Raw genomic sequence first — 27,714 nt, 5'->3', positions numbered from 1 at the left:
GGCTTGAACGTAGCGCAAGAATTCAATATCCACGTTTACCGTGTCACTCCTCCTACGGGTCGTGCGGGTAATGCGCTTGATATCGCTGGTAAACGCTCGATTTTAACGATATCCAACTCGGATAACTTATGTTTTCCTCGCGCACTCGTAACGGCGCAAATTTACAATGAACGTGGTAATTTACGTACGGGTAGCCTACAAGAAAGATGGAACGCCGTGAGATACCGTCATTCCTCGTTACAACGTGAGTTGGCACGTGATTTAACGAGGAAAGTCGGTATTACAATTCCAGAAGAGGGTTGCGGTATTCGCGAAATCGAGCATTTTCAGCAATATTTAGCCGCGGAAAACATCGCGATAATGGTTTATAGCGCGGAAACTTTTGGTCACGGGGGTAAAGTCTTATTTGATAGAAATGCGATACTAGCCTCACTACATCGCGAACCGGTCGCGTGTTTAAACATATTACATCACGCTGAATTACGACATTACAGCGTTATTTTAAATTTAAGAGCCGCCGCGGGTAGTCGAGGTTATTGTGTACCGTGTAACGTCGGTTACCGCAGCGATGTAAGGGGACACCGATGCTCAAATAAATGCCCTCGGTGTTACGCGGTACCTTCGTGCGAGCGATTCGACGCAGAGCGTATTCATTGCGAAAATTGTAATCGCGAATTTTTCAATCACGCGTGTCTTGAGCATCATCGTGCGCAAAAATCATACGATGGGCAATCGTCTCGTAGCGTTTGCAACACCGTATGTTTTTGCGAAGAATGCGGTCGTTTAATCGAGCGTAATAGACAACACGAATGCGGCGTGACTTACTGTTCAACGTGTCGTTCTGCCCAGCCGTTGAATCATCTTTGTCACATGCTTCCTCTCCCCCACAAAGCTAATTTCCGTACTAACGACACGGAGCACATTTTGGGAGAGGGAGGAGAGCAACAACAAAACGCGGGTGAGTGCGTACTTAAAACAGAAAGTCGCGTCGCATTCGTGTTTTACGATTTCGAGACGCGACAGGATGACACGCTTCAAGGTACCGCGAGTGTAAATATTCACGTACCTACACTTTGCGTCGCGCAGCAGATTTGCGAAACGTGTGCCGAGATTGAGGATACTTCGGTGCGCTGTCGGTGGTGCGGTATTCGTGAATACATATTTCGTCGTGATCCTGTAAAGGAGTTTGTAGATTTCGCGACACATCCGACTAAATATTTTAAACACATAATTTGTATAGCTCATAACGCGAAAGCATTCGATGCGCAATTTATCCTACGCTATATTGTTGAGAGCGGAACCGCCTTAGAACCGCGGGTAATCTTAAACGGGACGAAAATTGTAGTACTAACAGTGGGACATACGAAATTTATCGATAGTATTAATTATATGCCAATGCGTTTATCGGAGTTACCGAAGGCTTTTGGCCTGACGAATACTTCGGACAAAGGCATTTTTCCGCATTTATTTAATACCAACGATAATCAGTCATATGTCGGTCCGTTGCCGGATATTCGATATTATTCACCCGATAGTATGAATACGAACGAGCGAGAAAAGTTTTTAGCGTGGCACGCGGAAATGATTCGTACGAATTATGTGTTTGATTTCGAATGCGAGATATTGCGTTACTGTCGCAACGACGTGAATATTCTGAGACGCGCGTGTATGTCTTTCAGAAAGATTTTCTTGAAGTGCGGTCGCGTGTGTCCGTTCGAGGAATGCACAACAATCGCTTCCACGTGTATGAGGGTTTTTAGAAAAAACTTTTTACGTGAAAGAGAAATTGGAATAATTCCACCGGGCGGGTACAGACGCGCGAATACCCAATCGCGGAAGGCGCTTCAGTGGCTGGTGTGGAAGGAGCGCGAGCTCGGACATAACATCACCCACGCAGGACGCACTCGGGAATATCGTCTGCAAGACGGCACGCTAGTCGATGGTTATTACGAGTCGGTGGAAAACGGTATAACACACTATCACGTGTTGCAATTCCACGGTTGTTTTTGGCACAGATGTCCGTCGTGTTTTAAGATTAATCGCGATAGGGAACTAACGGTAAACAACGAACGCGGCGATACGATTGATTTGCGTTATGAGCGCACCATCGCAACAACGTATCGTCTTCGAAGACGGGGGTACTCGGTGATAGAGAAGTGGGAATGCGTCTTTGATCGCGAAATGATGGAAAATAGGGAAATGCGTGAATTTTTACAAAATCACCCGATGATAGAAATTGAGCCGCTCAACCCGCGCGATGCGTTCTACGGTGGACGTACGGGGAACATCGTGACGCGGTACGAGATTACGGATACGGAGAAGATACGTTACGTGGATGTGTGTTCTCTGTACCCGTACGTACTGAAGACCGGGGTTTTCCCGATCGGACATCCCACGGTGTACGTCGCGGAGGAATGCTCGACTCTAATTGGCATAGGACCGTGTTACAATTTTGATTCCGTCGAAGGTCTCGTGCGTTGCAGGGTACTCCCTCCGAGTGATCTCTTTCACCCCGTATTACCCTATCGCGTGCGTGGAAAGCTACTATTCGCGTTGTGTCGCAGTTGTTGCGAAACATTTTCACACGAAGAATGTACCCACGAGCCGTCCGAGCGAGAATTCGAGGGTACGTGGGTATCGCTTGAATTGCGCAAAGCCATCGACAAAGGTTATCTCGTAACGAGGGTTTGTGAGATTTGGCAATACACCACAGCTCGCTACGATCCCGATACACAGCAGGGTGGATTATTCACGGAATATATAAACACATTTTTAAAATTGAAACAAGAAGCTAGCGGATGGCCGAGCGAGTGTGAGGATGACGTGTCTAAAGAACAATATCTTCGCGACTACGAGAAAACCGAGGGTGTCGTTCTCGATAAGCAAAACATCGCGAAAAATCCTGGTTTGCGCTCGGTCGCGAAGCTATGTTTAAATTCTTTTTGGGGGAAATTTGGTCAACGATCCAACCTGCCGAATACCGAGATCGTAAAAACTCAACAGCGTTTAGCGAGTTTACTCACGAGTCCTCAGCATGAGATAATCGAAATATTACCCGTAAACGAGGAAGTGATGTATGTTTCGTGGCGACTGCGAGAAGAGCTGGACGTACCCTCGCCTCTTACTAACGTAGTTATAGCGGCTTTCACGACGGCACAGGCGCGTCTTGTATTATACGAATATTTAGATAAATTGAATCGTCGCGTTTTATATTACGATACCGACTCGTGTATTTACGTGAGCAGCGGTGTCTCCGATGAATACGAAGTGCGTAAAGGTAATTTCCTAGGCGATATGACGGACGAACTCGAGAGCTATGGTCGCGGTAGCTATATCGAGGCGTTTGTATCGGGTGGTCCGAAATTTTACGCATACGTGGTTCGCACAGCGGAAGGGCAAACGCGAGAAGTTTGCAAAGTAAAGGGCATAACTCTAAATTTCGAAAACTCACGCTTAGTTAATTTTTATAGTATTAGGGAATTATTATTACGTAAAGAGCGAGAAGGTCAAGAGAAGGAGGAGGAAGGGACGGAGTCGGCAACGGTAGAATCGCGTTCGATAAATCTATGTTTCAGAGCAATTCGACGTACAGCCTTTCACGAAATAATAACACGCGACGAAGTGAAAGCTTGCACACCCGTGTTGCTAAAACGTAGATTTCTCGACAGTCGTTGTTCCGTCCCTTATGGATATTTATCCGAACGCTAATTGTTATTTCACGATGCTGTTCCTTCGCTCTATTTTATTATTTAAATAATTACACGCATGTTTTCCCCATATATGTAAAGTTTATAAATTTTTTTGTAAAAAGTAAATAAAAATTGTGTTGTAAAAATAGAATAAGAATAGGCTAAGAAAATGATAAAATTATAGAAAAAAGTCATGTAAAGATTTAAGAAATAATAAAATTGTTTATATTTTATATCGTTTTTGCTTTGTATTTATATTCTGAAAAAATAATTCTCCAATGATTTTTCTCCAAGTTTATTTTCCCCTTTCTCTCTCTCTCTCTCTCTCTCCCCACATACATTCACGTAAAACGACTATTTTTGCCCAATTCTTTCCGTGGAAAGCAGCTTTTCATCGTGGGGGAGTATCATAAGCTCATGAACTCACTCCCCCGCGCGCGCAGGCGCTGACGCGAGCAATTCCGCTTGTTCAGCATTTACGCTTGTCCAGCTTCTCCGGTCTGAATTAGCTCGTAAAAGACCGCCGCGAAGTACGCTGGCGCGCGCGCACCTCCGCCGCGGAATGCCCTCTGCCGCGATGGTAAGCTTACTTCATCGTACCGTTACACGGCTTTTTTTATGTTAGTGAAGACACGAGCGGTGTTCATTTCACAAGATGGACGTACGCTGGAAACATCCCTGGACGGCTATTGTCAGCGGTCCCACCGGCTGTGGTAAAACGGTCTTTGTAAAATCCTTTCTCAAATATTTACCCGAAATGGCCGATGTTTCTTTTGAAAGTCTTATTTTATTACGCCGAATGGCAAGACGCATATCGTCAACTACAATACATGTTTGCGAAAACAAAAGAGAAAGTGGGAGGACATGGAAGAGGGGAGGGTAAAATAAAGAGAAATATAATCGAGTTTCGCAAAGGGCTACCGCAAACGGACGATTATTCTTGCGATCCTCTCGCACCAAAATTGGTGATAATCGACGATCTTATGAGAGAATCATCCTCGTGCGACGTAATCGTGGATCTTTTTACAAAGGGTAGTCATCATAAGAATCTCAGTGTTATACTCATCACGCAAAATCTATTTCACCAGGGACGTGGACAGCGCGACATATCTCTTAATTCTAACTACATAACCGTCTTCAAGAACCCGCGCGATCGCGCTCAAATTCGCCATCTCGCGCGACAAGTGTACCCCCATGACCCAAAGTTTCTAGAAGAAGCATACTTTGACGCAACCTCACGCCCTCACGGATATTTATTACTCGATCTGAAACAATCGACTCCGGACAAATATCGATTTCGGACAAACATCTTTCCCGACGATGCGTTGCATTACGTCTACGTACCGCGCAGATCATTCTCAAGCGTATAAAAAGTATGTACTTGCGTTCGCGTGACGTCAGTTGCGAGAGACTTTCACACGATGAAAGAAGCGGTAGCAGCGTCAGACAGTGCAACGAAAACCGCTAAACGTTCGATCGGAAAGAGAAACGTTTGTCTTCTAGAGGCATTGTGTCATCTGAACAAAAATCAACGCACCTCCTTCCTGCGAACCGCGGATGAAAAATTTATTCGCTGTATTTGCGAATGCGTTTTCAACACACTCAATGGTAACGTTGCGCTCGAACGACGCGAAAAAAATCGTCTGAGCAAATACAAAACAGCGCTGCGTCGTATCGCGTCAAAGCGTGGAAATTGGAAGAATAAAAGAAAGCTATTGGTACAACGAGGTGGATTCTTATCCTATATCATCGCTCCTTTATTAGAGGCCTTATTTTCGCGAATTATAGACAGGGCGACGGATTAAAACACAAGAGAGAAAATAATATTGAGCGTTATGGAAAGAGCGAAAAAAATGGTTTTAATTTCTACGGAAAATCTCGAGAGAATGCAGCGTCAATTACATCATCCGCAGCCGACTACCGACGGTGTACCTCTGGTGGAAAACACATCGGGGAACAACGAAAGCGCTAATAATAATAATTCCGTGCGAACTCCCGGGACCCCTTTATCCAGACTCGATGCGGAGTTGAGTCAAATTCTTAATTCACCCTATCCGAAGGATGAAGCCGAGAGATGGAAGATGTACAAAGAGGTTCTTTGGCGATATCTTCACTTTGTACGAGTAGCACGAGGACGACGAAATCAAGAGGACGACACGCGTAACGCCGAGGAAGAAGAAGAGGAAGAAAAAGACGAAAATGCGTTGGACACACGTGAAGGAGTACCGGCGCACGATCTCACGGGCTCATTCGTTCCGGACTCTAGTCGTACGAGAAGCTTCCCGAAAGAACACGACACAAGTCTCGAGGTGATGAAAAGCGTCGGAAGAATAGTGGAAAGCGTACCGAAATCTTACCGTGCCGAAGCTCGCTTACTAACGAAACACCTACTCGATAAAACATCGTCGAGTAGAATTAGCTGGGATGAGCAAGGAGTCGTGACTATAGACGGTAACGTCGTAAAAGATTCAAATATCTCAGACCTGATAAACGAGGCGATGCGCGATAGAAAAACCGTGAAAGCCGTGGGAAGAGTTCAGTTCGCGCGGTTACTTCACGACTTGAACATTCCCTCCACACTAGTGAGAAATAAAAAATTATTAGCAGTCGGTTCTTCGCAAAATATCGCGAAACTTAGCGGTCCTACGGCGAGTTCCACTCCTAAGAGAAACACGGATTCACCGGTAGCGAGACGCCTGCTCGATTGGAATAAATTGGAATGACGGGTCTTGAAAAATTGTACTATGATCCCGAGCATTATGCCGGTTATTCGGCTGTTGATAATCTGTTTCGCGCGGCGCATTTATCCCGTAACAATGTCGCGCGATGGCTCGAAGCGCAAGATGCGTACACACTACATCGTCCATTGCGACGGAAATTTCCACGAATGCATTACAACGTAACGAATATCGACGATCTGTGGGAGGCTGATTTGATCGAACTCCGAAATCTCAAAAGTTACAACGACGGATATGCGTATTTACTCGTGATTATCGATGTACTTAGTAAATACGTCTGGGTAGAACCATTGCGCGACAAGACGAGTAATTCCGTAATGGGAGCTTTTCAGTGCGTGCTCTCGAGAAGTAACGGACGCGTACCCGTATACCTACAAACGGACAAAGGTAAAGAATTTGTCGGGCGACCGCTACAAAAGCTTTTGGAAGAAAATGACATTCGTTTTCGTGTAGCCCGCAATCCGGATGTCAAAGCCGCCATCGTCGAGCGCTTCAACAGAACGTTGAAAGAACGAATGTGGCGTTATTTTACGCATAAAAATACGCGACGCTACATCGATGTTTTGCAAAATATCGTAAACGCCTATAATCACACCCGTCATTCGAGCACCAGAATGCAACCGTATGTCGTTACGAGAGAAAATGCACGTATCGCACGTGAAAATATAACGCGCCAATGGAGGAGCAACGACGACGAAGCGAACGAGAAACGTCGAAAGGCTAAATACCACGTCGGTGATCTCGTTCGTATCAGTAGAGCAAAAGTCGTCTTCGAGAAAGGATACGAGGCACGGTGGAGCGAGGAGATATTTCGAATTCACCGTATACTCGATTGGCGAAAACCACGTGTGTACGAGCTGAGCGATTTAGCGGGAGAAGTCATAGACGGCATTTTTTACGAACAAGAATTGGCTCGGGTTGAGAAAAACTTGCAGGAGGAGGAGTTATCGTCGATCGTGTGATAAGAAGTCGGGGTCGCGGTAATAATAAACAGGTGCTGGTTAGTTGGCGTGGTTATCCCAGCAAGTTTGATTCTTGGATCCCTGCTTCGAGTTTAACCCCGCTTGTTCGAAATGAGGACGGATCAATTTCTCTTGATTCTTCCCAGCAATAGTAGTATGCGCTATTTTCCGGACAATGCAACCACTTCCTTCATTACAGAATTACCCCATCCTATACACTTACACGGCGAATGGGAAGTCGCGCTTAACGAGATCCAATTTCCCACTACTTTTTTACACATAAATCACGGTGAAAATGTCATTAGATTCGTCGATATTGAAAATGGTCGCGAGACGAGGAAAGGCGGGACGACGTTAACGTCGACGCAAGGAGTAATACCGAATGGTATTTACAAAAATATCGAGGAACTTATCTCCGCTATTAATTCAGCGTGCAAAAATGCGAATTCGCATATTAATTTGACACTAGAAGACGCTAGTGGTGGTAAAATCTTGTTCGAGATTACATGCGATGAAAATAAATGCAATCTGGTTCATCATATGAACGTTTCCGATAATCTTCTACGAATACTCGGTTGCGGTGGGGCCCTAACGACTAGTGAAATCGAATTCTATACAACACTTACTGCAACTAATCCTAATTCCAAAGATATTTTTACAGCACCTTTTATCAAACTCGGGTTTAAAAGAGAACAAAGAGGGCGCGCTGGAAATTTCTATACTCTCGAACCGCACGGATTGCTGCGCGGTATTCCCGATAAACTCTTTGTTTATTGTGATATTTGTGAACCTTATATAACCGGCGATGTGCAAACTCCACTTCTTCGAATAGTACCGGTCGAGCTGCAGCATTACGGCCATTATTACGCGTACGGAGCGAATCAAGTGAAACATTTCTCCGTCCCGCATTATATACCATTACGACAAACGTATTTTCGTAGGATTGAAATAGATATAAAAGATCAATTCGGAAAAAGAATACCATTCCAATCGGGAACGCTGACGGTGACGTTGCACTTTAGACGTTTCCAGTAAGAAAAAATCAGTCAGAAAAGCCGCACGCTATGACTAGACCGGAGGACCATGAATATTACGATATACAAAACGGAGGTCGGAGTGAAGGAATCACACGAGTTTTCGTCGGAGCACCCTATCAACGAGGACACAGAATCGGTAGTTTTCTCGGAGGATTATTCAGGAGAGCGCTTCCTTATCTGAGTAAAGGTGTACGAGCGGTTGGTAAAGAAGCTTTACGCGCCGGCATTAGCGTGATGGAGGATGTTGAAAATAATACACCGTTCAAGGAGGCGGTCAAATCTCGTTTCAAGGAATCGAGTGGAAATCTCAAAAGAAAAGCCCAAGAAAAAATAACTAGCTTGATGAAGGGTACAGGTTATAAAGTATCAGCGAAAACAGCCGCGCTTCAGTTTCCTTTCTTCAGTCACGAAAGACGCATTGCGGTTCCCAAGTGTCGTCGTCCTCATCGTCAGACGAGCAAAAAGAAATCGTCGAAAAATAGCAGCGTGCGAAGGAAAATCACGAAGAAAAAAAAGACAACGAAAAAAAAGAAAATTCGCACAGCGGCTAGAAAGACCAACAGCAAAAAGCCATCCGGCACCACGAGGCGTCGTCGAGTCAAGAAACGTAGTGTAGCCGACATATTCTCTTAATCAGTGCGTGAATTAGGAATTTACGGAGCATGTCCTTTCTTCATACACATTCAAACGAGTGTTTAAAAAGTGAACTCGATCTCTTTTCTTTACCACTCACACAAACCAGCATCGAGAGTTCGCAATGGATTTATTACAAACCCGTAACGTCGCTCGCGGACGACGCGCCTATAGAATTCGTCATACCCGGTCATGGAGAAGATTATCTAGATCTCACGCACACCATGCTGAGCCTTCGCGTACGCGTAGAATCTTCCCCCCTAGCAGGAGGTGGTACCGCCGTTGGCACCCCCGAATTCAAAGTAGGCCCTGTAAATCATTTACTGCATTCCTTTTCAACCAAATCGACATATATTTCAATCAAAAACTCGTGTCGCCCCCAAACAACGCTTACGCGTATCGGGCTTACATCGAGGCGTTATTAAATTATTCTTCACCCGCAAAAAACTCCCATCTGACCTGCTGTCTGTGGGATATGGATACCCCAGGTTTAATGGATGCCCTCCTAGAGTCGCAAACCCCAAATCAGGCTCTCGTGAGACGCTCGCGTTACATTCGAGACGAACAGGCGCTAGATCTCATAGGCCATCTTCACTGCGACGTTTTCAATCAGGATAAATTCTTAATCAACGGGGTGGAAGTTAGAATGAGGCTCGTTCGCTCGAAAGATTTGTTTTGCCTTATGGAATCTAATTCATTGTCAAAAATACGCCTTCTAGACGCTAGTCTGCTCGTTAGAAGAGCAAAGATAAGCCCTGGTGTGTTACTCTCGCATGCGAGAATGTTGAGTAAAACCACCGCCAAATATCCTCTCACAAAAGTCGAGGTTAAAACATTTACGATTCACGCTGGACTCATAGGGGAATCGATAGATAATGTAATACTCGGACAACTGCCAAAACGTGTAATAGTCGGTTTTGTCGATAACAGAGCGTTTAATGGTGATAGAAAACTGAATCCGTTTAATTTCAAAAACTATGGTATAAATTTCTTTTCTCTGTATGCCGATGGTATGCAAATTCCCAGTAGACCGTTACAACCGATCTTCTCGAAAGACGAAGGCCTTTACGTCGAAGCCTACCACACGCTCTTCTCGGGAACCGGCATTCACTTCTTGAACAAGGGAAATTCTATAAGTAGAGAGGATTATGGCCAGGGCTACACTCTTTTCGCTTTTGATCTTACCCCCGACTTGTCCGCTCATTGCGCCGGACATTGGAATCTCGTGAAACATGGTAGTTTGCGATTAGAAGTGAAATTTGAAAAGGCGCTTACCGCGACCGTTAATTGTATCGTTTACGCAGAGTTCGATAACATTCTAGAAATAGACTCCTCTCGACAAGTTATCGTCGATTTTGCCGGTTAGACTTTTATAACACCAAACCCCCGCCTCCCACCACTACTACTACACACATTTTTCCCTCACGTCTGTTTTCTTAAATGGCGTGTGAAGCAGCGGAAACAGATTCAGTCCTGTTCGAGACACGAACGTCGTCGCTTCGTTTAAAAATAAAGAGTGAGTACTTGGACATAACTATGGATATAGTCATTGATATACAGGGTTTCCGCGATGCCGCCGAGAAGTTTATTCCGAAAGAAGTAGCTGTCGTTGCGATTAACTCACCAATCATCGGACACTGGATTATGACGCCTCCCTATCCCTTTGACGATTTACCCGATAAATCGAGACGAGAAAACAACTGGCTTTCGCGAAATTATCACGGTATCGAGTGGTTCGATGGTGAAACTGATCTTAAATGTTTCGTAACAACTACGTGAAATAACACGTCGAGCGCGCTACATCTATAGCAGGGGGCAGGAAAAGGCACACTATCTGAGGCGTCTACTTTCCAGAAACGTATATAATCTAGAAGGAATTTCTCCGGCATTTAAAAATTTACCAGAAGTCAAAGAGAGCGGACATCGGTGCTCTCACCACGGCTTTCGATTTTGCTCTACAGACAAATTTCTTTGCGCGTTACGCAACGCTTGCAAATTGAAACGCTGGATAGTCACTCAAAACACTAGCAGCGAGTGTAGTATCGTTTCGAGCTGCGATGATCTTTCTCATGAGAATTGGAGCGTAAGCGAAAAAATCGACAGTGCTGTTTTTATGAAAAAGAATAAAAATCTTGATATAATTCGCAATATCGAAGCGTGGCGTAACGCTACGGAAGAAGAAGAAGAAGAGAAGAATCAATCACTTTATTACATTGCAAAAGATACACCGTACGTAAAGAAAGAAGAAGAATATCCTACCGATAGCTACGCTCAACAAACCATCCCCGTTAACACACAATCATTCGAGAACGTCTACTCTTTGCGTAAGGAGGTAAACCCCTGCGACTCTACTATACAAATAATTCCTTGCACGCGAGCACCGTCTTGTTACGCAACAAATGAATTCGTTGGAAATCTTACACGCGTTGCATCGTCTCAATGTCAGATATGCGGGAGTCTATCCTGCCGACAGACTACCGAGTCGCTAATACAGACGAACATGACCGCCCCGGAAGACACTGGGTCGCCTTTTACATCGACGAGCATGGTACCGGCACATATTTCGATAATTACGGAATCCCGCCACACTCGGATCAACGATTTCATCTGCGACTTCGACGAAATTCCATCACGTATCGATGGAACACCGAGCAGCTACAAGGATTTTTTTCGCAAACATGCGGTCAATATTGCTGCGTGTTTCTTTACTATTTGTCTCTTGGTTACAGCCTTCAGCAATTTCTTCGTCTTTTCACCGATGATTATAACCAAAACGACAGACTGATAGTATGCTTATATCGCAAAATTTTTCTTTGCAAAAAGAATGAGCAAACGAAACTACCTACTAGTACTTGTTGTAATATTCAACGATGTATTTTTAAAAATTTAAAATAAAACATTTTTTTCATATATTTAACATTTCTCGATGCGCGCTTTGAAATAATATTTTTAGAATGTATTCAGTAAGTCGAATAAAATATTTTTATATTTTGACTGTAATGTTCAATTATGTATTTTTAAAAAAAAATTCCAAATAAACGATTTTGTATTTCATTTCTTGCATTCGTTTCCTTCCCCTTTTCACATGTTCCTGCACGCTCCACTCGCCATCGTCAATTTTTACAGCACGCTCAATCTGCGAAAACGGGTGGCTGACGCTCACCCCGTTCACGCAATATCGCGCGCTCGACCCCTTAACCATCACACCAAATATCAAACTAAAAGTCGAATGATCATTCGTCGCTGCGACGTCATTCTTTTGTTCGCTATACGTGCCAGAGAGTCCGGGGTACCTCATATAGACGCGGCCCCAGCACATATACATCCCTTCCCTTCGCAGACTAGAGACGACTGTGTGACGTCGTTTGTTTACATGCTCCATATCTGCCAGAGAGTCCGGGGTACTTCGTATAGACGCGGCCCCAACATATATACATCCCTTCCCTTCGCAGACTAGAGGCGACTGTGTGACGTCGTTTGTTTACATGTTCCATACCTGCCACAGAGTCCGGGGTACATCATATAGACGCGGTCCCAGCATATATACATCCCTTCCCTGCCAGGTCCCATAGCCATAAATACGACACACCATTTTACTATCATTAGATGTATAGGTAGCCCAGCAGACTAGGACCAGGACTAGAAATCCAGCGATCCAGGTTCGAACCCAGCTTGGATTTTTCTCAATTCCGAAAAATAAAAATCACTTGTCAACAGCCGCCATCTTGTCAACAGCCGCCATCTTGTAGACGTCCGCCATGTTGGACCCACTGCCGCCATCTTTTCCCCCTCCCCTCCCTGTGACGTCATTTGTTTTGACGCCAGACCAAATGTAGGTCAGTGGGTCAAATATGGGGTAGGTGGTGGGGGTTTGTTGTGACGCCCCATACCTGCCATATACTACTTCCTTAGGAAAAAGAGTCTTTTCTCGATGATTTACTTGGACGACTTTCTTCTCATCGCACCCACATATAGTCAACGTGCGAAAAATATCACTACAACGATGAGCCTTTGATCCTCTCTAGGCTTTATTATTAACAGACGTAAAAGTGTACTCACGCCGACGAACTCTTGCTGATTTTTGGGTTTTATTTTTGATACCCAATATTTTGCGGTCTCGATTCCGCCCGACAGAAGAGATAATCTTCTACAAATCACTTTTACCATGTTAGGTAAAAGCAGCAGCAAGATTCGTTTTTGGCAAGTTATATTGATTCTCTGATATCTGTTTGCCCAGCTGTACAATATGATATGCTGCATACCAAGATCTTAGAAAGAGAAAAGTTTCTAGCTCTTGGGGCAACAAACGATAACTTTGAAGCTTAGATGTCCCTCCCAGCTTTGCTCAGAGAGGATCTTTTATGGTGGAAGGCTGTTTTTAAAAACAAGTCACAACGTAATTATATTAGATCAGGTCGTTTCGACATTGAGATTTTCTTTGATGCTTCCTTAACAGAATGGGGGGGGGCCGCGTGTGGTGGAGCTCGGACTCATGGATTTTGATCACCAGAAGACAAACATCATATTAATTATTTGGAACTTTTAGCCATATTTCACGCACTGAGATGCTTTGCCTCTCACTTACAAGAATCTAACATCCTTTTAAGGGTAGAAAATTCCACGGCTCTTTTGTATATTAATCGTATGGGTTCGGTCAAATTCCCCATTTTATCCGAACTTGCTCGTAAAATCTGGTATTGGTGTACAAAACGGAATATATTCATATATGCCTCATATATCCCTTCGGCTCAGAATATTGAGGCAGACGCTGAATCACGCGTTGTGTCGGAAGAAACAGAGTGGACTCTTGGACAGGAGTATTTTGACAGAATTAACTGTTATTTTGGTCGTTTTGATATTGACTTGTTCGCTATATCGATTAACAGTAAGTGCCAGCGCTTTGTCTTTTGGCATCCGGATCCTTTAGCACAAGCAGTTAATGCATTTTCATTAAATTGGAGCAAATTTTATTTCTATGCATTCCCTCTTTCATTTTAATTCTAAAGGTCTTACGGAAGATCATTACTGACAAGGCTGAAGGGGTTGTCGTTGTTTTTTGGTGACTAGCCCAGCCATGGTTTCCTTTATTCAATCAACTTATAGTCAACCAAACGATTCAATTTGAACCGGACATTAACATGTTATCATCTCCTTTCAGAGACGCTCACTCAGCTTGGAACAAGATTTTCCTGGTAGCCGCAAAATTATCCAGCAAGCCTTTTTGCTCAAGAGGACACCGTCCTCAGCACTGACTGCAACGCTTGCATTAGTTTCGGACGTTACAATAGCGCAATATTTAAAACCCCTTAAATTATGGTGGTCTTTCTGTAAACAGAAGGGGATCAGCTGCTTTGCTCCGTCGGTTCCTGTTTTTCTAGAATTCTTATCCGCTTTCTTTTTGGAGGTACGCTCTTATGCTACCTTAAATACATATCGTTCGGCCATATCTCTTATTTCTTCGGAAGAGGTAGGGTCTCACCCTTTAATAAAGAGATTTTTTAAGGGTGTCGCAACTTTGAAACTACAACGTCCTCGTTATGATTACATCTAGAATCCATCTCTAGTGATTAATCATTTGGCCACTTTATATCCACATGAGGATCTTTCGCTGGAACGGATATCGAGGAAGTTGGTAACACTCCTTGCTCTCACAACTCAAGAATACTCATAGAATGCAAATGCTTGCAGCTATTCAACTATCGAACGTTATCACATCAGATTCCGTAATCGTAAAAATCCCGGCTAAGCTTAAAACTTCTGGCGTTGGGAAAGTTCAGCCTTTACTCGCATTCAAACCTTTCCTGGACAAACCAGAACTCTATATTGTTTCTTTGATAAAATTTTATCTTCAAGTCACTTGCGATTTCCGTCAGAGGGGCTGCGACTTTTTCTTTATCTCTTTTCGTGTGCCACACAATTCAGTTTCTTTCCAGAACTAGGTCGTTGGGTCAAAACAGAACTAGACGCAGCGGGAGTTGACATAAGTATTTTTTCAGCACATTCTACTAGCCATGCTTCAACATTTCGCGGTAAGTAGGGACATTAGTTTAGATAAAATCAGACGGATGGCTGGTTGGAGCAGGTCCTCGGATGTTTTTACTCGGTTTTATAATCGACCGATAATTATGGACTTATTTTTTCAAGCTGAGATCTTGAATATTTTATAAGTCTATTTACTAGTTTTCGTCTAACAAAAAAAAAAAAAAAAGATTAGTTTGTGTTTCGGACTTATATATGTATGTTTGGTCATATGTCCATTTATAATAGAATAGACAAGAAGTTCAAAAGGCAAATAAAGTTGTACTTTATTTATTTTTAACTCCATTACAAATCTGAGCTTTAAACATCTACGATTATACATCCGGACGAGACATTGCATAATTGATTAATTAAACAAACTTACGTGAAGTTCGATTACAATTATGTTGTTTTGTCCGGATGAAGAGTCCCTCCCACCCACACCATATATTTCAGATTTGTTTCCTTTGAACTAATAAAGGCAGTTAGGCGCGCCTGAGTGTAAGAGAGCGGCGCCTTTTTTAAATTTGGTGAGGGTTAAAAACCTGTTGAGGATATCGCAGCGGAACGCTACTACGATTATTCATTTGGACGAGACAGCATAATTGTAATCGAACTTCACGTAAGTTCGTTTAATTAATCAATTATACGTAATAATAAAATCATTAAATACATCTATTAATGAATAATATACGTATAATATAAATATAAGTACAATATTTCATAATATTATTACATATATAATATATATTTATGACTTGGTATAAGAAATGCCAATATCAAAGGATTCCGCACCATTTTTATGGGAGTGTCTTTCTGCGGATTTGGCTAATTTTTGGAAATGTTGTAGTTCTCGTCTTTCTGAACAAATATCTCAATGGGCGCAACTTAATCCTATGAACCGTTTCCGCGCTACAAGCCCTAGAAGGTCCAGATTTAACATACACGGTGCGGTCTGAAAGTTTTAGGACTGAATTTTTTACGACAATATTACTAGCTCCAGACACCGGGACGCAACGAAACTATGCACTAGAAATTTTTGTTAACAATTATGCTAAATGGCGCTAGTGTGCATTCAATTGTCATTAAACAAAAACACTTTGTGCAATTGATGTTTAATGACCCCGGTCAAAAATTAAAAATGGATACGAAGGAAGAACGAATCGCAATAAAGTTTTGTTATAAAACCGATATACACGGTGCGGTCCAAAAGTTTTAGAACTAAGGCAATTAAAAATAAAAAAAATGTCGAAATAATTTATCTTACATTTTAATTACTCAAAATATAATCCATTTGACTCAATACACTTTTTAATACACATTAAAGGGATGTCCTTCAAACGCTTAGTTACTACTCCTTGAATATCTTCAACAGTGTCAAATCGGGTCCCTTTTAATTGTAATTTTAACTTAAGGAACAAAAAATAATCGGGAGGATTTCGAGTTGTTGTTGGGCAACCACTGCGTTCGTCGTCTTTCACTGATTTTCTTTCCTCTCAAAATCGCGCATACCACCGAAAAATATTTAAACGAGTCAAGGCTATATCCTCGTAAGCCTTTTTGATCATATTTACCGTGTCTGCGGACGATATACCGGTTTTAGAACAAAACTTTATTGCGATTCGTTGTTCTTCCTTAGTAGTATAACTAGGCCGATTCTAACTCAGGCATGTGAGGGGGGGGGTACGGGGAAGAAGAGGTATCGGATTACGCTGCGTCAGCACTTTGAAGGGGAGGGGGGTATCGGATTACGCTGCGTCAGTACTTTTGGAGGGGAGGGGGTATCGGATTACGCTGCGTCAGCACTTTTGGAGGGGTGGGGGTATCGGATTACGCTGTGTCAGCACTTTTGGAGGGGAGGGGGGTATCAAATTACAGCACTTTAAGGGGAGGTATCAGATTACAGCACTTTCGAAGGGAGGGGTATCAGGTTACACACGTTTACAGTTATAAAAGCGCAGCATCAGCACTTTTGCAATGTGTGTATCAGGTTACAAGAGATTGGAGAGGACCACATATTTTACAGATTACGTCATCACTTTTTAGAATTTGCAGGCGCCATTTTGCGTTGTTAGCACTTTTGACACCATTTTGCGTTGTTACAAGAATGATATCATCACTATTTTTAGCAGCAGTTGCGTCAGCATTTTTGACACCATTGTTGCCAAATTTCTTTATATTTTAATCAGCACTTTTAATAGTGCTGTGTGCAAAAACCCATAGCAACAGGCAGCCACGTTAGCATTTTGGGCGCCATTGTTGCCAGATTTTAATGTTTTAAATGACATTGTCAACATTTTTTAATTAGTGTCGTGTGCAACAAGTGGATATAAAAGCTTGCGAAAAATACAAATTATCACAGTTGTTCAAAATGGAAATGGAGCGTGATCTCACCGTTCGTGCAGCAAATATTAAAACGTTGGGAGAGTTCCTTCCATGGGACTACGAGTGCGACGAGTACCTCAATTCATTGAGGGAAAGATGTCGGAAGAAACAACGCACCGGACTAGTCAATTTCTTGGTGGCGCAAATAACACGCTTGGAGGATGTAAGGAACACCCTAAGCGATTCATGTCTACTGGTGCTGGATACGGAAGGAGGATTCACCTGAAAAGAAATCGAGACGGCCTTCAGGAACCGTATACTAACAGGCGCAATAATCAATCTGGACTATATCGAATCCCGTCAATTTTTAGAACAAATAAAAAATACAGTCATCTAGCGGATCCACAGCGTCACGGCGGAACACGGAAGTGTCAAAATCAACACCATGTTCAACGGCGAATTTATCGCAGGTGACAAGACAGCTGTAAAGACCATCGCCACAAAAAACCGTGAGCTATTTCTCACATCCGATCTAAACGTGTGGTACACGAAGTATGTGGTTGACACCATCCTGGCATCTCTGGAGGAATTTCAAGAACGCGACAGCGGATGGGCGTTGTCACGAATCTTGGATCTTACCATCAGCGTCAACAAGTTCAATCCTCTGCACGCGGGATGTTACATTGAATTACCACGGGAAATTATGCTCAAATTATGCACCACGGGCGGTGGTCAACGTACAATCCAGAGACAATGCATGTTTTGCGTGGGCAGTCGTTGCTGCGTTACCTCCTGCGAAAAAAAATCCATCAAGAACACTAGAATATCCACACTATTCAACAGTACTGAATTTGTACGGTATCAAGTTCCCCATGACGCTTCCACAAATCTCAAAATTCGAAAAACTAAACACTATATCCGTAAACGTATTTACGAAGACCGTTCGATCATTCCTCTGCGCCTCACCAACAACAAGATGGAGAAGCATGTCAACCTGTTTTACCTGCCTGGAAACAACGAGGCACATTTTGTATGCATCAAAAACTTGTCGCAGTTGGTGAGCTCACAATTGTGCAAGAGAGAACACAGACAACATATTTGTGATCGGTAAGTAAAAACACATTTATAGAATAATTCGAAACTTTATTCGCAGTATTAATTATACAAATTATTATAGGTGGCTACACTACTTTTGGACGAGCGAGAAATTGTCAGTCCACAGCGTCGACTGCGGGAAGATGAACAACTGCGCTGTCATTCTTCCCAACGAAGACAACAAGTGGCTGACGTTCCGCAACTACAACCGGAAGGAGCGGCTCCCGTTCGTAGTGTACGCCGATCTGGAATGCACGCTCGAGAAGAAGGAGGGACAAGATCATACAACCTACGCCTACCAACATCACAAGGCGTTTAGCATAGGATATTATGTAAGTTGTACGTACGATAATTCGTTATCTAGTTTTAAGTTTTATCGCGGTGAGGATTGCATAGCATGGTTCGTCAACGAACTATATGATTTGGCGCGCCGTGTGAAAGCAATCCTTACCACCGTTGTCCCCATGGCGGATCTTACGCGAGAGGAATCAGAGAAATTCCATAGCGCCGTAAATTGCCACGTGTGTGAAAAACCGTTCACACCGGAAGATACGCGGGTGCGCGATCATTGTCATCTGACCGGGCGTTACCGAGGTCCCGCGCACTCGTCGTGCAATCTAAATTACAAAGACTCCCACGTTATCCCCGTAATATTTCACAATTTATCCGGTTACGACGCGCATTTCATTATTAAAGATGTCGCTAATGCCTTTGAAGGTAACATTGATTTACTGCCGCTGACAAAAAAGAGATACACTTCTTTCACAAAATATGTTAAAGATACGGAGAATTAAAATTCCAAAATTTGTGTCAAATTACGTTTTATAGATTCATTTAGATTTCTCGGCACCAGTCTCGAAAAATTGGCATCTTATCTGATAATAGATGAATTAAAAATTTCACGTTCCGAATTTAGTCATTTATCCGCAAAAAATTTCAATCTTCTTACGCGCAAAGGTGTGTTTCCCTACGAGTATGTTGACAGCGTCGATAAGTTCCGGGAGACTTGCCTACCTCCGCGCGAATCATTTTACAGCTCGTTGAATGGTGAAACGGTATCCGAGAGCAATTATGCGCACGCGACAAATGTTTGGCAAACTTTTCGATCGAAACTTTAGGACAATACAGCGACATATATCTAAAAACAGACGTCCTTTTGTTGCGGATATTTTTCAAAATTTCCGAAACACGTGTATCAAAAGTTACGGTTTAGATCCTGCACAGTATTTCACATTGCCGGGATATACGTGGGATGCCAAGTTGAAGCACACGTGCATCGAGTTTGAATTACTCACAGACATCGATATGGTCATGTTCGTTGAACGCGGTATACGCGGTGGTCTTAGCCAATGCTCCAACAGATACGCTCGCGCAAATAATAAATACATGCCATCGTACTCCTTCGAATCCATCGAAATCATCATCGTACCTTATGTACTTTGATGTAAACAACTTGTATGGCTGGGCAATGTGTCAACCGTTGCCCTATGCCGATTTTCAGTAAGTCGAAAATGTCGCGAGCTTTGACGTAATGTCCGTAGCATCCGATTCGGCTACCGGTTATGTGCTGGAAGTCGACCTTGTGTATCCGATGAATCTTCACGACGCGCACGCTGACCTACCGTTCTGCCCGATACATGATAAGCCGCCCGGCAAGCGGGCGGTCAAGTTACTTGCTACGCTGTGCGATAAGCAGCGATACGTCATCTACTACCGCAATCTGCAACAATGTATTCGACACGGGTTGCAGATTACAAAAATTCATCGAATATTGCAATTCACACAATCTCCATGGCTTCGAGGATGTATTGAACTAAATACGCAATTTCGAACACTCGCGAGTAATAAATTCGAGAAAAATTTATATAAATTGATGAACAACGCGGTTTTTGGCAAAACTATGGAGAATGTGCGAAATCATACGGATGTACAGCTTCTTACGCAGTGGCAGGGACGATACGGAGCGAAGGCTATGATCGCCAAACCAAATTTTCATAGCCGAAGCGTGTTCTCGGAGAATCGAATCTCGCCGTAGAATTGCGGAAACTCGAAGTGAAATTCGATAAACCGATCTACGTGGATATGTGTATCCTCGACATATCCAAAACCTGCTTGTACGAGTTTCACTACAAGTACATGGCGCCTTTATACCGCGACAATTGCAAAATTATGTACACCGACACAGACAGTCTGATATACTTTTTACAATGTGAGAAGGTATATCACGATATGAAACGCGATCTTTCAAAATTTGATACAAGCGATTATTCCGAGGACAACGTTTACGGTATACCGCGCACGAACAAGAAGATACCGGGTCTGATGAAAGATGAGAACAACGGCGCGATCATGACGGAATTTGTCGGACTGAGGGCGAAAATGTACGCGTTGAGAGTCACCGGCCAAAAAGACGCCAAAAAAATCAAAGGTGTAAAAAAGAGTGTAGTCGCCAGAACTATAACGTTCGACGATTACACTCGGTGCCTTAACGATGATATCGAGCTGACGCGGCGTCAATCGTGTATCCGATCAAAGATGCACGAAGTGTACACCGTGTCAGAGTCGAAGCTCGCGCTCAGTCCGTACGATGATAAGCGCTACATCGTATCTGGTTCCACCGACACTCTACCGTGAGGGCATTACAGTATACAATTATAGTGTTAGTATTTATGTATAGTTTATTATTATGTTGTACATAGTTTATACATTATATTATTTATATTGTTTATACACTAGTGTTAATATTTATGTATAGTTTATATATTATTGAATAAATAACATCATTATAGTACATGTATATAATTGTTTATTGTACAATATATTTTATTACAATACATTGTTTTTATTTATCCAAGAGTTGTGCGAGGAATCAAATCCTAACCATTTTAGAAACACCTCATCATCCTTTCGACGCAACACTTTCTCCACGAGATAAACGTCGGGTTGAGCGGTCTTAAGCAATTCGTGTTCGTACAATCTTCCGGAGATCGGATTTCCGCGAAAATCTTTAATCAGATTTGTCACGGGGTTGGTTCGTTGCACCGCGGCAATCTTAAATACCTCCGTAGACCAATTTGGCGTGTACCCTTTCTCGAATATAGTCTTAAATTTGCTGACGCGCACCGGATCGCCCACCTTGAATTTCACTGGCGCGGCAATCTTTATTCTACTGTACACCGTGGACAAGAGTCTCTTTGCGATCGCGGGAGTGACATCGATCGGCCGCATACCAATAGTTCGATGTTTACGATTATTGTATTCCAAGAGTAATCGCGGTAAATCATCGATCCATCTATACGATCCATTGAGCGTAAAAACTTTCCATATCTTGTTCTTTAGCGTGCGGTTGAATCGTTCCACCATCGAGGCCTTCATACTTGAGTATGTCAAGTAATGATTGATATCACGTTTTTCGATAAGTTTCCGAAAATCTCCGTTGTAAAATTTTTTTCCTCGGTCGGTTTGCAAATTTTTCAGAGTTCTTTTGTAATTTCGAAATATCGTGGAAAACACCTCGGCCGCTTCGATTCCACCTTTGGTCTTTAGCGGAGTGGCCTATGCGTGTTTACTCGACACATCGATGACGGTTAGAATGTACTTGTAGCCGCTGTTAAATCGCGAGTACGGTCTTATCTCGACTACGTCAGCTTGCCACAAGTCATCGTATCCTTTTACAACAATAGATCTGCGTTTAAAGTTTTTTCTCGCTGGTGCGTGGAGTTCATTCACGAGCAACCTTTTCTTCAAACTAATATCGTTTTTCATTTCGATTCTTTCAATTCATTCTTTATTATTTCATGAAGATGCATAATATTATTTTTTAAAACACTATGAAGATCTTTAATCTCTTGATTAATTATTTGTTTCATCTGATTCATCAATTCCGCATTATCCGCAGCAATTTTTCTGTTAGTTTTAGATATATCCTCATTGATGTAAGCCCGCAGATCTGTAATTTGCTTTTGCAACGTTGCAAATTTTGTGTTAATGTAAACGTTGCTATTGTTCCTCCAGTTCTGTACAGTAATCTCCAAATTTTGAAGTTTTAAAAGCACTTCCTGTTTGGAATTTTCGCAAAGTAAACGATTTCTATTTATACGATTGTCCATGTCGTCACTAATAGTCTTGAAGCGATGATCCAGGTGTTGATTGTTCACAACATCGCTATTGGCTTCAGGGCTGGCGAGACGTCTAATTTTATGTGACTTCGTGTTGAAAACTTCACCATCCACGCAGAGACAATTTTCTCGTACGTAATTTTTAAAGACTCCACCGCTCCGCCAAGCTTCTCTCTTTGCGTCGTTTTTTACAAGCTGTATTCCAAACTTGTTGATAGACATTCCTGTAGTGTTGCACAAGCAATACTGGCATTAGTTGAAAGGTGGTGATCAATTTATAATCAGACCCGCTTCACGCAGTTCCTCGATTATTGATAGAAACTTGTTGTCATGAGCGTTGTTTCCCACCTGACGGGAGTCTAATAATCGAAGACGATCGACCAATTCATTCGGATCATTCCAGTGCACATAATCGACCGCTTTGTTGGTCACGGTCATGGTCTGAGATGTAACGTTTCGTCTCGTGCTACACTCGGGTAACGCGATATTGTGACGAGTCATCACACCTCCACCTCTTTTGTTGAGACACATTAGAGGTGCAATGATATTTTTATACTTGTATCCTTTATTTCCCAAAACCGGTAAAAGCATGTTATGACCACGTCTGTGAGCATTGGTCGCCAAAAGTATGCTCTTGTATTTTTGTTTGCCATCCTCCGTATATATTGCATCGTCGGGAATTCTTTTGAATATCAATTCAAACAGACCAGGCGTACCCGCGTATATCACACTGTCCACAATTATGTTATCATTTTTATCGATATCAAAGCGCTTGTCCCCAAGCAGCGTACCCTCATTGTTAAAGTACACTCCGTAAACTTGATCCGTCTTCTTATCACCGCTCAAGAGCGCTCCGATGTACTCTTGCCCCAGCGGGACTAGTTGACCGTACAACGCTTCTCGGCCATCGGACGTTTGCATCGTCCGTCTCACAGATGTTACGAAAGATGGGTTCGTCGTTTCGAACACGTTTTCAGTCGATAAATTTGTTGGTGATTCAAATGTAAATTTTCGCGGTTGGAGCGGAGTCGAGGTCCATATCGGTGACGTCAACAGAGTACTTGATCGCATCCGCTTGCTCTTTTTCTCGGTGCTCAATTGCTTCCGTTTGTTGTTGTAGTTTGATTCATCCATAACCTCAATATCGAGACTTGGTGTAACCGTCGCATCCGTGATAACCAAATCATCATCACCGCCAATGTTCTCGACAATTTGTTTTAACGGTTCGACGATTGGTTTAAAATGCTTCTCCAAATCCGCCTCCTCCACCATCCTTCCAGTCTTCAACGCCCGATGCTTCTTGCGGATCGATTCGCTAGTACGAGCAATCTCCTTCGTTAACCTTTCCCGCTCCTCGATATCTTTCGTGTCGAGCGTCATCATCGACGTTTCGAGAACAACTAACCACTCTGTGGTACCGCGAACTCATTAAAACTACGTCTGTATCGTCCATCACCAAGCGCACTATCCTTGTCTATCACAAGAAAGCCGTACTTGTGTTGCCAACATGCGCGACACAATGTACTGATCTTCGTACGTCATGTCCGTATTTACTTGTTCGTTGTAGATATGTTTAAGGTTGGTACCATCCTGTTTGAATAAGATCAACAAATTCGCGTTGTCGCGTACAAGATGTTTAGGTATCTTCGCGTACGGTGACACAGATAGAAACAATCGACTTTAGAATGACGACCTATTGCAAAGTATTCCCGTATCGCATCCTGCTTATCGCAGGCTATGTCATCAAAGATAAATATAGAATTTGATAGCGCCTCGCTCGGGGGTATCACAGTATAATTATCCGAGAATGTGAAGTAATCGATATCATCAATCAGTCCAAACAATCTTTTGAGATACTGATATTTCGGCTGATGTAATGATTTTGAGTACACGTACACGTACACGTTTTCAAAGCACACACCGTGCGGACTTTCCAACAGACTCAACATTACGTTTGTTTTACCGCAATTCGAGGGGCCGCAAATGATACCGCGTATCGTGTTTGGTAGCATTCGACGTGTCTGGATGCACAAGCCCCTCCCACTCGCATCTTATTGTCCATGTTTTTTACACGAATCGTGTACGGTTGTCGGACAAACTTTATTGTTACTGGTTGACGTTTGACGGATATCAGCTATTTATAGGTGCGCGCGGCTCGAACATTCTTCAGTTGGAAAAATGTTTTTCGTACTGGTGGACGATATTTTACTTTTGATGGTCGAGGAGTTGCGATTTATACCGAAAGTGATTCTTCTGCTAGAATTTGGTCGGTACGTGGAGCAACTGTGGTAGAAACTTCCTGAACATTTAACGGAGGATCCGGAAGTGCAAGGTTATCGTCGGTGTCTCAAACATTACAATCAACAAGGCGATCACATCGACGGACCCGCGCCGTATGTTAAAGATTGCGCTTTATGCAATTCATGAATCGCGCGATAAACGCGCTTCCGTTCGAACTGCACATACCCGGCTATCAATTTTGCGGTTCGGGAACTCATCTGCGGAAACGGCTCGAGCGAGGGGATCGAGGAATCAATCTGGACGCGGCGTGCCGCGATCACGACATTGCGTATTCGCGTAGCAACAAACTAGCGAACCGACACATCGCCGATCACGTTCTCGCCGATAGAGCGCGGAAACGTATCATCGCTAAAGACTCGACTTTTGGAGAGAGGACCACTGCTACCGCTGTTTGGGCGGCAATGAAAGCAAAGACGAAATTGGGCATGGGAATGGCAAAGCGAAAAATAAAAAAAAAAAGTGAAAAAGCGACTGCTCCCGGTAGCGAAACGTGGCGGTATCTTGTCATCTTACCGCTTCTTGGAGTTATCGGTTCACTGGCCGGTGGAGCGGCAGGTGTCGCAAAGGCGGTGAATGATGCCAAAGCTGCGCAGCGACAACTCGAAGAAATGCAACGTCACAATCGCGCTATGGAAGGACGCGGACTTTATCTCACTCCGTACAAACAAGGCAAAGGAGTCTCGCAGAAGAAAAAAAAAACGTTGAAAAGAAGATAAAGATGCCCGCAGGTGTCACCACCAATTTACAGTTGATACAAATGGCGAAACGTATGCGAATACTGTATTTCCGAAACGTCTACATGCGTAACGCCTTACCGCACAAGATATATCGAAACGAGAGTGGTATCGTAAATTTGGACGATGCCGATAGACCGGACACGCATTGGGTGGCGTACGCCAAGAGAGGCGATCGCGCTATGTACTTTGACAGTTTTGGTAATTTGCAACTACCGAAGGAAATTGTACGCTATCTCGGCACCGATACAACGATAACATACAATCACACGGCCTATCAGACGTACAATCAAACAATCTGTGGACAATTGTGCCTATTGTTCCTCCAACAAATGAATTTAAGAATCGTCGATCGACGTCAGTCGTCGCTAGAATCATATCGCTGACACTCATACTTAGCGGCAAGAGCAGCCTCCTCACGGTGGACTATTTTCCACCGATAGATTTGAGCGATGGAGAATACGAACTCGGCTTAATCACATTGGAGACCTACAACACGATACCAAACGTGACGTTGACAAACAATAAATTTTACTTTGACGACTGTTTTGGAGTAGAATAAAGATTCTGTTGAATTTCTTAGAGGCTCGTCTATGGTTAAATATTCCTTCCTTTTTTTTACCAGTATTGCTGACGTTAGGTCGTTAATCACAAGTTGTTGTACCGTGTAATAATTTATAATCAGTTAGTTAACTTTGTTGAATTTAATACTATTTTATTATAACAAATTAACTGTGTGAGAACGTACAGATCAGACTGTATATAATAGTTTGTACGAGAAGCATTCAACCGTTTCCATTGAAGTCTCAGAGCGTTCTGAGAAATCGCCTCCCACTTCCTAGAAGTGAGATATCGCTCGCAGATTTAATTTGGAATCGATGCTCGCGATGGCACCACTTGTTGGGAACATCAACGTCACGATTAGACGCCTTAGAATCTAGCATGATGTTAGGAGTATGTTCCAAACAACGACAATGATGAGGAAATTACAATTCCCGAAGGATCGTACGAAATGGACGCCATTGATGCATATCTGAAACGTGCAATTTTACAAAAACGAGAAAAAAATGATGATGATCATCTATTGTCACTTCGTCCTACTGTTAATACTATAAAAAGTGAAATCAAGTGCGCTTTTCGAATAAATTTCTCTAAACCAAGTACTATTGGACCATTGTTGGGATTTTCAACAGCTCGTATACTGGAACCGAAGAGGTGGTACGAATCAGATTCCTCGATAAACATTGTCAACGTAAACATTATAAGAATAGAATGCAGCATTACCGCGGGTGCGTACGCCAACGACAAGTCTGTGCACACGATACACGAATTTTCACCGAACGTGCCTCCGGGATATAAAGTCTCGGAAACGCCGGCGCAAATCATTTACCTTCTGGTCATCGCAAGGAGCATTACTGATATTACACTACGTGTGGTGGATCAAGAAGGACGATTGATTGACTTTCGCGGAGAGAAAATTACCATCAGACTGCACTTGCGACGACGTGGTGCGAGGAAATGCTCGTATTGAACGAGAGAGAACAGCGAGTGATTGAGAAAACAACAAAAATTGAGAAAAAATCGCCAAAGAAGCTGAATACATCGAGTGTAAACTTTTTAAAATTATTGGGATTTGCTGAAAAACGCTTAAAGAGATGGATATACTCAACATTGCTGACAAGCCTGTTTTCGACGAGCGCATTGTGAAATATGAGATGCACACGTACAATCCGTACGCTAACACAACGTTGAGAGGGACACAACGATGAGATACGAATACCTATATAGCAACAGGATTTGTACACATTGCCGTGTGAGAGTTTTTTTACATTGAAGCAAAACTCGTTACAAATCCTACTGATGAGGTTAGAGATAACGTGTGTATAATGGGAAATAATTGTGTCGCGTTCATGTTTGATGAAATGCGATACGAGCTCGACGGAGTTGAAATTGATCGTAACAGAAACATTGGAATAACGAGCACGATCAAAAACTATATATCACTGACGACGGAGAAGAGCAAGACGCTGAAATACGCATCGTGGAATCCGAATGGATATCCGT

The 27,714-nt window shown here is 43.0% G+C and overlaps 4 protein-coding genes across 4 annotated transcripts; 3 read left to right on the top strand and 1 right to left on the bottom strand.

The window, feature by feature from the left end:
* The first annotated feature begins 898 nt into the window (after positions 1-898).
* Positions 899-3,708, top strand: LOC136999032 (uncharacterized). The gene has a single exon (XM_067352427.1). It carries the CDS (start codon positions 1,390-1,392, stop codon positions 3,706-3,708), a length of 2,319 nt encoding a protein of 772 aa, XP_067208528.1. The 5' UTR covers positions 899-1,389.
* Positions 3,709-9,534: 5,826 nt separating this feature from the next.
* Positions 9,535-10,425, top strand: LOC136999031 (uncharacterized protein F54H12.2-like). Its single transcript, XM_067352426.1, has one exon. It carries the CDS (start codon positions 9,535-9,537, stop codon positions 10,423-10,425), a length of 891 nt encoding a protein of 296 aa, XP_067208527.1.
* A 9,403-nt stretch (positions 10,426-19,828) lies between these two features.
* LOC136998634 (uncharacterized) lies at positions 19,829-22,878 on the top strand. Its single transcript, XM_067351656.1, has one exon. The coding sequence runs from the start codon at positions 20,580-20,582 to the stop codon at positions 21,129-21,131; it is 552 nt and encodes a 183-aa protein (XP_067207757.1). The 5' UTR covers positions 19,829-20,579; the 3' UTR covers positions 21,132-22,878.
* On the bottom strand, positions 22,855-25,611 carry LOC136998633 (uncharacterized). Its single transcript, XM_067351655.1, has one exon. It carries the CDS (start codon positions 23,996-23,998, stop codon positions 22,886-22,888), a length of 1,113 nt encoding a protein of 370 aa, XP_067207756.1. The 5' UTR covers positions 23,999-25,611; the 3' UTR covers positions 22,855-22,885.
* Positions 25,612-27,714: the final 2,103 nt, after the last annotated feature.

This window comes from Linepithema humile, chromosome 3 (assembly GCF_040581485.1).
Source record: "Linepithema humile isolate Giens D197 chromosome 3, Lhum_UNIL_v1.0, whole genome shotgun sequence".
NCBI lineage: Eukaryota > Metazoa > Arthropoda > Insecta > Hymenoptera > Formicidae > Linepithema > Linepithema humile.
This window is presented reverse-complemented; position numbering and strand designations above follow the sequence as displayed.